Source organism: Diplotaxodon limnothrissa, linkage group LG15, assembly GCF_057381915.1.
Source record: "Diplotaxodon limnothrissa isolate DT_005_m linkage group LG15, D_limnothrissa_male_GT1.1, whole genome shotgun sequence".
Taxonomy (NCBI): Eukaryota; Metazoa; Chordata; class Actinopteri; order Cichliformes; family Cichlidae; genus Diplotaxodon; species Diplotaxodon limnothrissa.
In genome coordinates, this window is record NC_140610.1 from 17,964,021 (window position 1) to 17,975,948 (window position 11,928).

Here is an 11,928-nt window from a genome sequence, read left to right on the forward strand (position 1 = left end):
CGATTAAGATATCAGATTCATACTGTTGTTGTAGTACAGTGTTCATGTGCTTAATGTTGGACAAAAGTTCATCCATTTATTATGAAGACTTTGAATCTGATAGTGCTCTCACTCACCTAAACTCTGTAGATACAAACATTTGTTTGCAGTCTGTGTTCTCATTTGTTCTCCAGATGGCAGGGATTGTTTTGGACCTCCCAGCTCTTACCCAGATTCTTCAAGAAGTGCCTTTGCATCAGAAACTCGACCTGGAGCCCGAGTTGATTCAGGCAAGTGTTAGCTGATGCCCAGCACACTGTGGTTGGGTGTTGTTCGGGAGGTAAACTTTAACCACAAATATGTTTATATGGAGGAATTAGGTTTTCTGTTTTCTGTGAACAAAAGATTTTATTTGCAAATCATTGCATTCATGTATTACATTTTACACAGCATCCCAACTTTTTGGGATTTAGGGTTGCAAGATATGGCATGGAGGCATGTCAGGTTAAATTAAGTATATATAAAAATAAAACAATAGACTGACCTTTTTGTATTTATTGATACATGTCTGGTTATTTTCACCCAGTAGATTAATACACTGTGTTGATTACCTTCTGAGAAAAAAGAAAATATGGCTTCTGTATCTTTGTGTTTTTCTCAGAGACATGCATGACAAGAGCTGTTTTTTTTTTTTTTTACTTTACCTGATGTTTCAGGTCTCAGCACCAGTAGAGCTGCCCAGTATGACTCTAGCACCTAAACAGGAAGTGCCAAAAATGTCCAAATTCACACCTCCATCCACAGCTTCAAAAAGCCTCAGCATCAGCCAGAAAGTCCCCGTGGATGCAAACCCAGTGGGGGGCTCAGGCTCACAGCTTTCTTCCTCAGCTGCTGCTACTGAGACTCTGGTGGATGATGCTGATGAAGAGCTGGACAACCTGCTCAACTTACAGAAACCAGTGTCAGGTGATGTAGGAAACGAGCCTGTCAGCGGTGCAGAAATGGAGAGCGCTGTTAAAGAGAAGGGCAAGTATATTTAATGATAGTCTGTCCCTGCACGTTGAGCGATGTGTGATAGCCTGGGGGAAATGTAGAAGATTAATGTCGCTCTCGTCTTGTCTTGTCTGTGTGGAGAATAGTAAGCTTCAGTTAGCTTAGTGTAAAGAAAGAAATTCATTAATAATATTATACTGTATATTTACTTTGTCATGCACAACATATATCTTTTTGACAGTTGTGTGAGATCATAATCTTTTAACTGGAAAGAGTAAACAAAACATGGCATGCTAGCAGTTTAACCTTAAAAGTGGCCATTGTGAAACTTTGGGACCTAAAGATTCGATAGCTATAGATCTTAATAGAGTTATTATTATTTTTTATTATTTTGGATTGACTAGTTTTTGTTTTTGTTTTTTTTTTTATTCAGTTTAGTTTCAGCTAATTTGCAGAGTGGATTTTTTTGTTTTTTTTATTGTTGAAATTGTTTGGTTTTAGTTTAGATTATTGGGCTCATTTTAGCGTTTTTAGTTATTATTGTATGACGGTCATGTGTTGTAGGCAACATTTGGAAAAATCAGTACAGGTATTACAAGAAAAACTGCTTTTTGAAAGCATTTGACTCACCGACATCCAGAGTCTCAATAAACAGCCATCAATGGCTCATTAGGCAAGATGTAATAAAATTGTACCCAACTAAAAAAAAAATACTAACACTAAGGATCTTTCCTACATATTTTTATTTTAATTAGTTTTTACCCCTCAGCCGTAAAAAACTGATCGCTTATTATCTTTACCCTGCCAGGCGGTCAGGCAACGTGGACCTAAGCATGTAAATACATTTATTTATTTTTTTAAGTATTTATTTTTAACACAAAACAAAACAAAAAAACCTACAATTTTAGGATTTTTTTTTCCCCCCCACACACGTGGTGTTAGATTAACTACTAGAGAGATAAGATAAGCTACCAAGGATGTTAACTTCCACCTTTTGTGCTGACAAGTTACTTTGGGCAATGTTTAAAGCCTAATGTTAACGCAAAAAAAATTGAAGACTAAGCAGGTTGTTCTTTACATATTGAAAAATATCCAGCTATTTGCAGTAATAGCTGGATATTTATTAAGCAGCAAATTAAGACATTTTCTTGAAAGCAAATTTTTCAGTTGCACTGAACACTTACCGGCTCATAACTCTGAAACAGAGATTCATACCACAGAAGTATTAATTTTTTTAACACTTAGTATTTTAAATATAATAATGTTACTGAGTTTTAGAGACGCTGGATGGTTGTTGATTTTATGCTTTGCATGATTGCAATATTCACATGTGGTGTAATCAAAGCACAGATAATAAAGTTAAAATTACTTAGCAGAAGGCAAGTTTAGAGGAAAGACTAAAAATATGTCTCCCATCATGTTATTAACCTGCAGAATGTGAGGAAGTGAAAGACGTGACAGCAAAGCCAATAGAAGAGAAGATGATGGAGGTGATGAAGGACAAAGACATCGCACCTCCACAGTCTGCGCCCAGCAAACAGGAAATGACTGAGGAAGACCTGGAGGACTGGCTCGACAGCATGATCTCCTGACCCTCAGGGAACTTGGTCATGGCAGTTCAATCGCTTCAACTTCCATCCTTTGAAAAATTACGTCCACCTGGAAGTTTATGATGCTAAAGTTTGATGCTTCCTCGTTTCACACGGACCTGCCCCCCCGTGCTGTAAGAGAGGCAATATGTTTTGTTTTGGAGGTGTAAAGGTTGGGACAGTACATCTCGAACATTTGTGAGTGTATGTCAAAACGTTCCTGGAGCACACCCTGTTTCAGAGAGAATTCTCTGTTCCCTGTGAAAGTTTTGACTCTGGAGTGTTTTGCTTCAGAGGATTGGTGACAGACGGGTAGTGAAAGAGGTCACAGACGACACGTTTGGTTCACTGCGTCACTTACTTTATTCATTTTCTTCCCCTCATCAAAAAAGAAGTGCAGTTTACCAAAGCTACTACATACATATAAATGGCCAGACAAGAGCGGGTAACCAGTTTGTCGTCAATAAATTCTCAACCCAAGTTTTGCTGTTTAATTGTCCGTTTGTTGTGGGGTTCCTCTACTGTAGAAACAAGTGCAGGTGGGCAGGACACCACAGTTCAGGAACAAAACCAAACTAAGCAACATTTACACAAGGATCATCTAGATATTATACAACAAATATTTCTTTTTCTTTTTTTTCTTTTTTTTAAATGTAAAAGCCCAAAACTAGCTTTACCTAAATTTGCTTATAGCTAATCCAGAACAGAGCACTGCTTGTGTTAGGAGGGGCAAAAATGATATTTTTTCTCTTTTGCATAGTTTTTTTTTTTTTCCATAAGGCACATCGGCACTTGATAAACACCTAAAGTGAGAGTTGTCTCTGGTCCTGGAAGAACCATCTTCATGTCATCAGACAGGTTTGAACCAGCTTTGAAAGGCAAATCAGGTCTCACTCTTTGGATGTTAACTAGATCATTACTAGCAGCACACATCCATTCACTTGTGGTTTGGGTAGGAAGTGACCGTAACATCCTGGCGCTAATCTAGAAATTGTGCATATTCCGACATTCAGTTGTCATGCTGTAACCCTTCACAATTATCAGATGTCTACAAACAACAAATTGTGCAGCAGGTTGGGGTTAAGCAAGTGAAAAAAGGCAATGTGAATCAGAATTAAAAGAATTATTTGCATAAAAGAGGCGTAGTGGCAGGAGACTATTTCAGTAACAACGAAGAACACGCAAACCCGAAATGTCCAATCGTCAGTTGTAAATTTTAGAGTCGTTATGTTTTGCGTTTGTGTCAGAATTCAGATTTTTTTTTTCCTCTTTACATTTTTCGACACTATGACGGTGTGTGTTCTGGTAACAGGGTGAAGTCAAGTTCAATGTCTTTTTTCCAGGTAGAAGCAAAGTGGAGATTGGGGTTCAGAGCAGCAGACGAGGCGACCCGCTCTAACCCAGCTGGTCCTCATATTGCTTACGGAAGCAGTCTCCAGTGGGGAAGAAGTCCCAGCATCTCTCCTGGTACATCTTCCACACGTATGACTCCTGAAAAGGGAAGGGAATGATTTAAAGGGTCCACGGCTGCACATAGTTTTGGTTATACTCATTCACAGATCTTTTTGTACTGTTCGGTCTTGCTGACCTCTGTCCTCAGAAAACTGTTAGGGCCAGATTTACCTACAATCTGCGTCATCACAAAAACCTCCTTTGGCTTTAAGAAGCTACTGTCGTGCTTTTACTAAAGAGGCGCAGAGTCACCTTTGCAAGTCAAAGATGTGGACACAGGTGTTTCTGTGGCTTGCGTTATTGCATGCATGCATGCCAACGTAGAAAAAAGCACATCTTATTTTGAACTTGATGTGGTTGTGATAGTTGCCGCAAGGACTGTTCATTTATTTGAAATGAGAATGGGAGAGTGGGAGAGACTGGGTGCGTATCTTGCACAGGTGGATGCCTCAGAGCTCGGAGTGCAGTGCCAGAATTTCTCCTGGAACTCTGGGTCCCACATGAAATGGATTAACTAATAATCCCAATAGAAGACACACAGATGCATCTTGTTTTAGAGGGAGTGGAGCAGTTTTCAGTGCTTTAGGCTTGGTCACGTTTCTACATAGAGATCAATATATTATACAGACATCTGTTTGTCTTTTATCAACAGTGTACACTTTTTTTAGACTCCTATATACTCCTACACACCATATTGAAGTATTAATATATTAAAGTGTGTTAGTTTGTTTGATTAATGTCTAAATGTTACGATATGTAATATTGACTATAGTAATTATCTACAGTGTCACACCGCATGCAGAAAATAAAAGCGATGTGCATTAAGCCACATGAACACATATCTAATTTGCCAATCACACGGCAATGACTCAGCAGACAGGGTCAAGACAATTTCTGCTGCAATATTTCGATACTGGTCAGAATTTAGCATAAACAATGTGAAAGTATCCACCCTGTCTCATATCAGTGGGTCAGCCCGATGTTGATGGCTTAATAGTGTGGGAGATATTTTGTTAACACACTTTGGGCCCCTTAAACCAACTAATTTGAACACCACAGCATGCCAGAGTATTAGTGTTAACCATGTCTGCCCCCCCCCAATGTGTCACTGACCACAGTGTACTCGTCTTCTAATGGCTGCTATCTAACAGCACATCATGCCATGTCTCAACATCATTTTGAGCTGATTTCTTGAATGTAACAGTGAGTCTAATGTACTGAAATGACCTCTAATGTTATCAGGTCTCAATCTAATCCAGAACTGAGAATTTGAGATTCATATCACGGGCGTGTAGCTGATGCCATCAAGTCAATATGGAACAAAATCTGTTGGCAAAGGAGGGTCCACCTTGGTACTATCAATGTGTACCTAATAAATAGTCTGTGTTCATTGTTATAACAGCAGATCGGCCGTTACGCAGATTACATTTTTATACAGTAGAACAGGATCATGACGCAGCCCTCCTCTTGATGAATCCTGTGCGCCACCTGAGTCTCAGACCTCAGGACCAAACGCAGGCGGCAGTAATTTCTGGCAGAAGATTTCGCCCTTATATGAAAGACGTTCAGTTTGTCTTATTTATTTATTTCTTTTTTTTAAGAGAGGAACGCGTGTCTGTGTTTATGCAGTACTTTTGTTAGCACATTAGTCACTCGCTCATGCTCCCTCATCAGGTCTGTCTGTTCTTGGCCCATGAATAGACTGACTGCATTCTTGTTTATAAATCGGTGGCTTGTAAGCAGATTAGCCTCAGAACTTTTCCTTCCCATCATTACGTTTTTGCAATTGCACTATCATGGTAATAAGCCTTGCATAGTAAATCTGGCCCTTTGTGTCACAAATTTCAGATGGTCTGACTGCAAACGATAGAACACTTGTTTAGTTGCATTAATACTATGATGATATATGATGTTGTGAAATAGTTTCATCCCATCTGCAGTGACTATATATCCCGTCAGTAGACAGATTAAGGATGTAGCTCAACGGCATGTCAGTGATTACACTGTTTTTGTGACTTATTCACTCCTAGTAGCTGAATGCGGTCCTTTGCAGCTTAAAGGAATAACAACTGCAAGCTTTCTATTTCTTTGCTAAATTTGTATCTTAAGAAAAAGTACACGAACATCAAACAGAAAACCAAGTTGAATCTCAGGTGCACAACAATAACAACTTAATATCAGAAGTCAAAGGAAGCCCACGCATTGCTTCTTTCTCCAGCAAAGCTGTACCTTGTGCAACATTTCAACCCACTTGATATGTTGCATAAGTAAACCTACTGAAGTTAGAGTCTGTTACATTCCAGTTTTTCCTTTTGTTCTTTTGAGATTGGTCACAGACGGCAGATTATGCATATCGTGTTTAAAATGACCAAATACTACAGACTGGTGTTCGCTCACATACCTGACCCGTATGCTCAGTCTCATCCTTGTTAATCAGATACATCAGGAAGAACCTGCAGACAGGAGGCACAAGTGTTAAAGGGGGAAAACTTCAGTCACATTACGTTTGGTCATATTTCTGTACTTACAGGTAGTTGGCTAGGTTGTGCTCTTGTAAGGTGTGAGTTTCAAAGCCATGAGGCGTCCGGTCAAAGTAATCATTCCCAATTCCACAGATGAAACATTTGGTCTGGAAGACAAATGAGTGGGGATCGAAAATTAGTGATGACTGTCATCATCCTATTTGAACCTGCTAAGTAGATTTCTGCTAATCAGTTTTTTCTTGTGAAATATGTTAAAAGAACAATAATTTGAATTATTGAAAGCTAAAATGGAAACAAATGCAAATAGATGCAAAACAAGAAAAAAGTTTGCCATACATTCTGGTCAAGTCACCTTATCAACATTTAAAAACAACAAGTATTGACCAAAGTGTCGTACAACTGAGAGAATAAAACAATTGGAGCAATAAAACATTATATTACAGACAAATAGGAGAAAAATGCCTAAATTAATTATTGCCTGCAGTTATTTGTAATATTTATTCTCAGTTAATTTATCAGCACATTTATTTATTTGTGCCAGTTTTGTTCCTCTGCACAGTGTGGCTCACAGGAATAGACAATTAATTAGACAATTAAGTTAGTCTGTGGCACAAGGGGATAAACTAACTAATGAAGAAAACACTCAAAAACAATTCGAGTTGGATTGACTGACTATAGGATTATTACATCACCAGCAGTGTAGTGACCAGAGACTGTTTAAAGTCAATGATATTTGTCAACTTCACGCAACGATGGGTGAAATAATCACCGGTGATTAAAAGTCAAGTTAAACTTTTCTCTATTTTTAGACAAACAATTGAACCACCAATGAGAACACAGGATTCCGGTCATTAAAGTTATGATGGGGTTGTAAAAGCATTAGAGGACAAACAGGTATCAAAGGTCTGTTTGCAAAAACCATCAGCTAAAGAGCGATGGAGGCAAATAAATTGCTTCCTGTGTTCATGCTCCTTAACTCACATAAAGCAGGAAGGGAATACTGTCACTTACTGAAGCAACAATATAGCTGGCAACAGACAGCTTGGCTAGAGCAGAGTCTTACCTCCATGTCTTCTTTCACCTGCTCCTGTTGGTCTCTCAGCTCACCAAAGGCATCAATGATTAAACCTGAAGAAAGGTGCAATTCTCTGTTAGAGGAGCATGAGAAGAAAACAAAGACCTGTGTGGTTTTTAACTTAAACGCAGATAATGAGAAATAGTTTCACGTACCCTGGATGATGGCCAGCAGGATGACGATGACAAAGAAGAAGAAGGTGATGTCGAACAGGATGCGGTAGAGCTCGTATGGGTCTCCAGCTGGGTCCTCTAACTCATCTCCAATACCTCCTCCAGCTCTCACACCCACGTACATGTGGAACATATAGCACTACAGAGGGGCGGAAACAGGCATTAAAGGAAGCTACACCTCATTCAGTGTTGGCTGGGAAGTATGAAAGTGGAAACTTCTCTTTTTTCATTCTATATTTCAAACTACAAAACATGGCTGAAGACTGAGTGTCACTGGAGATGCAGCTGGAGGTTCTGAGCCATCTATTAGAGTAAGGTTTAAAAAAAAGGAGTCATCAAGGTCTACGTTTTACAAAAGATTATGAAAAATCGTTTGTAAGCTGTTACTGTACTTCCAGTATAAAGACTCTATTTAGAGGCTTCATTTGTAGAAACATTAACTAGGAAATAATTTATAAAAGATAAGAAAATGCTGTCCAATAGACACCTTCTACCTCTGGACCCTGAACAAGGCTAAGAGGCAAACATGTTCAAGTCAACCATTCAAACTAAAAGCCCCATGTTTTTTTTCTTTCAGCTCAAAATGTGTCCTTGCTAAGGAATGAAGTCTTTCATTTTCACCACAAAAGAAAGGTATTTTTCAATTTTCAGCCACTTTCACATGAATAGGCACCGGAGGTGGTCAGACATACCGTCATCATATCGTCGCACTTCATGTCGGGCTCGTCTTCATCCTCGCTCTTATTGTAAAACTTCCTGAAGAAGTTGAAGGCCACCACGGTGTAGAGATAGACGACCACAGCCAGCAAACCCACAGTCAGCACGAGCTGAAAGGAGAGGAGACTCATTTTAATTGGATACATTTTATCTGAAATTCTTTTAATCTCAGTGACGATTAGAGGCAACAATAGAGGAGACAGACTCGTCTCAGAGGCACAATTGGGGCCTTCCTTTTTGTTTGACTGTAAATTTTGAGAGTAATTTTTGCAGTTTCTGTCAGACTGTAGAAAAGTGTCAATGCTACTGTGGGTTTTTTTTTTTCTTCAAATAAAGTTCTGCACTAAAGTACTTTCTTAGCTTTCATCAGTATTCAGACTTTCAAGACCTTCAGAAGTGCAAGACCCAAGGTTTGTGCCATCACACATCATCTTTCCCCGTTGATGCTTTGCATATGTATACCATCTGTTTTATATACTGTCATTCAGTCCAACTGTCGAAACTGTTGAAAAGAAGCAAACTTTAACTCCAGTCTGACATATTTCATAGTGTTAATAGGGTCGTGCCCTGTCTTCCTACATTAGACAAAGATGAAGCCCTAACAAGCCTTGGCAACTAAATGCCTGAGCTGATGAGCCGACAGAATCAGACCATCATGTTCTGCAGAAGGCTTCGTTGAACATCAAGTAAAGAGACAAACAGCAACAATAAAAAACCAAAAAAAACCCAAAACATTATACTGTCATCCATCTCTTTGCTCATTTAGCAGTTAGTTTTTAGGCACCTCCTGACAGCTTTTGGAGTCAGTAGGAATGGCCTATTCCTGAAAAATCTGCATGAATGTTCCAACAACCTCAAAATAAAAGCAAAATCTTGTGTCCTTAACTGTTTTATGTCTTTTTATTTATTTCTCATGACTGTTTATCTAATATTCCATGGAGCAGATTTCTGAGCCATTCCTTGTTTGTATTATTTTCATGATCTGATTATATTTATATTCAGTATGAGTCACGATGCTAGTTCTTTCATCCCTGTTTGGTCTCTGTTATGTATCATAGACTCAGACAAAGATTGTTTGCTGAAACAAATACATTTTATACAGTTTTGAAACTTTTTAAAGATGAGCCAAAAATGCACCAGGAATCATTTCTTTCATTGTTTGAGTTCAAGCGAGTAGAACGCTTGTATTGTGCAATTGTTGCTTTTCCTTGAACTCTGGCTCCCTCTGCTGGTAAAACTACTTGCCTGCTTGCCATTGTGAGTAACAGATGACAGGATGGTGCGAAGGGTCTTGAATCCCATGGCGATGTCCAGCAGATGAGCAGCAAAGAAGAAGTTGTTGAAGTGTCCAAAAATAGACATGGTGGTGTACCAAATGAGATACAGGAAAGACTGGAGGAGGAAAAGGTAAATATTTTTTTATGAGGCTCTTTTTGAACATCACACTGATGGTAGATTTTATGTGGACTTAAACTTACATTGTCAGTCAAGACCACGCCCAGTTTCCAGATGTGGTACTTTGTATCAATGGAGCTCAGCCTGTTGATGACAAAGTGAAAGGCGTTTGTGTTTACATATATATTTAAACTCATCAACAAAAACTGAGTTTGTACTTGGTCAAGTCATGTTAATAGAGATAGATAAGAGTAGGTACAGTTTTGTAGTTTCTGTGGCAGTTCTTGCCAACGACCAGGTGCATCTCTTCAAAATTGTTCATCTCTAGTCAAGGAGAGTCTTAAAAACCCTCCTTGACTGTACTCTATTACAACATTGGAGTCACGTAATGTAATAGATAAATGTGTTTACTGCATGCGCATCTCTGAAGGAGGAATAAGAAAACGGGAGGTGTGTTCTCACCAGGATACCAGGGACGCTTCTTTCTCAACAGTTTCCACTGTGGGGTCAAAGTCCAAAGCGCTCTTATCTAGGCCTAAAAGCTCAGCAATGCGTTCTGCTCCATAGAGATCACCATATTTGTTAATAACCTGCACATATAGAGGAGCACAGGAGAGAACAGGTTCATTAGTTAACTTTAACTAGCAATGAAAAAAAACAAAAACTGAATGGCATGCAACTAACTGTGTAGTATCTAATGTAATGCACAACTGCCACCAGAGGGTGGCGTTAATGTATCTACAAGCTGTTCGCCAACCACCATTAGAGGCTCTTCCTACACCTCCAGCTCCATATTTTATTCTTAAGTTGTTTCGAGGGCAGCTTTGCATGTTTCACAGTTCAAAACTATCTTTATTTATCTTATTTAAAAGTCAACACATACATAGTCATCTGACAGTGGGTGGGATGGGGAACAATCTTAGAATAACAGGCGAATAGCTCCCAACAAATCATGAACTGTATTTTTGCTTAAAGTGGCTTTCTATTACTCCAAGCTGTGGGTAAGAAAGTCTAAAGTGTTTGAGAGTTTGTCTAGTATTTCAGTTTAGAGAAAGTGACACTAGTCACCCTTAAAACACAAGTACCCTCGGGGGATTTTGCAATTTAGAAAAACAAATATGTGTTTTTTCCATATTCAGTGTGAGCTACACCGACATTAGTCTAATCGCGCTAAAGGGTCAAGCTTAGAATATAATACAGCCTGCAAACCAGCTTCCCTGACATCGAAGATTAAGCCTAGTCCCAAACTAAGAAGAAAATAAAAAAAATCATTCAAAACTAGCATGAAAAGGTTTTCAATTTAAGAATAGGTTTAATCCCACATTAATCCAGGAAAATGGTCATCTCATTCCTCCACACTCACCTTGCGCTTGATAAATTTGTCCCAGTAGTTGTTTGGGAAGGATCTGTAATGGAAAGTGAACAACAGAGACTCAGTTCACCTGTTGTAATATTGTCTAATATTTAACCCTAATATCAGATATTTAATGATCAGACAATTAACAAATGGAGACATAAATGAGAATCAGAAATCCATCTGGAATTGGTTTATTTATCAATCAATCTGGGCTCAATCTCCGGTTCATCCAGTCCATGTGTTAAAGCATCCTCAGGCAAAATACTGAAAACCAAGTCGCACCCAATGCGTTTATCGGAGTGGGAAAATTTAGTGCTTGGGATAGATAAAAGCCTGGTATGAATATTTATGTGACTGGGTGAAGAAGACAGTAGAAAGCACTTTGTGTGCTATAAAGGTAACAGTCTGACTCTGATTCTGTTCATCTGGAAAACGCTACGTCCAGATGAACGTATATTTATATACTATTTTTAAACGAGATAATTTCAAACAAAATCCAAACCACATTTTTAACAAGGCCACAAACTCACGGGGTGTTGATTACAAGTCGATCCCACTGGCCTTTGATATCATCGTCAGATGGCTGCTCAGTGATGTACAGCCCATCAAATTCAAGCTTTCTGGCAATTTCCTTCTCCCTCTTAAAAACCACCAAAGGAACCTGAAATCAAAACACTGGGACAGTAAGACTGCATCTTTTAGAAAGTGACCATTT

At 38.8% G+C, this 11,928-nt stretch overlaps 2 protein-coding genes across 5 annotated transcripts in view; one reads left to right on the forward strand and one right to left on the reverse strand.

Annotated features, from left to right (window-relative positions):
* The window catches only part of aven (apoptosis, caspase activation inhibitor), a 50,425-nt gene extending 47,285 nt beyond the window's left edge, over positions 1 to 3,140 (forward strand). Inside the window, exons 4-6 of the mRNA XM_085373025.1 lie at positions 174 to 269; positions 696 to 1,005; positions 2,407 to 3,140. Of these exons, the coding sequence (XP_085229151.1) occupies positions 174 to 269; positions 696 to 1,005; positions 2,407 to 2,564 (564 nt within the window). The 3' untranslated portion in view covers positions 2,565 to 3,140. The remainder of the gene's footprint in view (positions 1 to 173; positions 270 to 695; positions 1,006 to 2,406) is intronic.
* ryr3 (ryanodine receptor 3) overlaps positions 2,882 to 11,928 on the reverse strand; it is a 117,606-nt gene continuing 108,559 nt past the window's right edge. For all 4 annotated transcript variants that reach the window (XM_085373024.1, XM_085373022.1, XM_085373021.1 and 1 more), the window contains 11 exons: positions 11,744 to 11,874; positions 11,220 to 11,262; positions 10,319 to 10,446; positions 9,940 to 10,000; positions 9,707 to 9,853; positions 8,437 to 8,571; positions 7,727 to 7,883; positions 7,560 to 7,624; positions 6,542 to 6,642; positions 6,415 to 6,466; positions 2,882 to 4,052 (listed from right to left, as the gene is read on the reverse strand). In XM_085373024.1, coding sequence (XP_085229150.1) covers positions 3,957 to 4,052; positions 6,415 to 6,466; positions 6,542 to 6,642; positions 7,560 to 7,624; positions 7,727 to 7,883; positions 8,437 to 8,571; positions 9,707 to 9,853; positions 9,940 to 10,000; positions 10,319 to 10,446; positions 11,220 to 11,262; positions 11,744 to 11,874 — 1,116 coding nt within the window. In that variant the 3' untranslated portion in view covers positions 2,882 to 3,956. The remainder of the gene's footprint in view (positions 4,053 to 6,414; positions 6,467 to 6,541; positions 6,643 to 7,559; positions 7,625 to 7,726; positions 7,884 to 8,436; positions 8,572 to 9,706; positions 9,854 to 9,939; positions 10,001 to 10,318; positions 10,447 to 11,219; positions 11,263 to 11,743; positions 11,875 to 11,928) is intronic.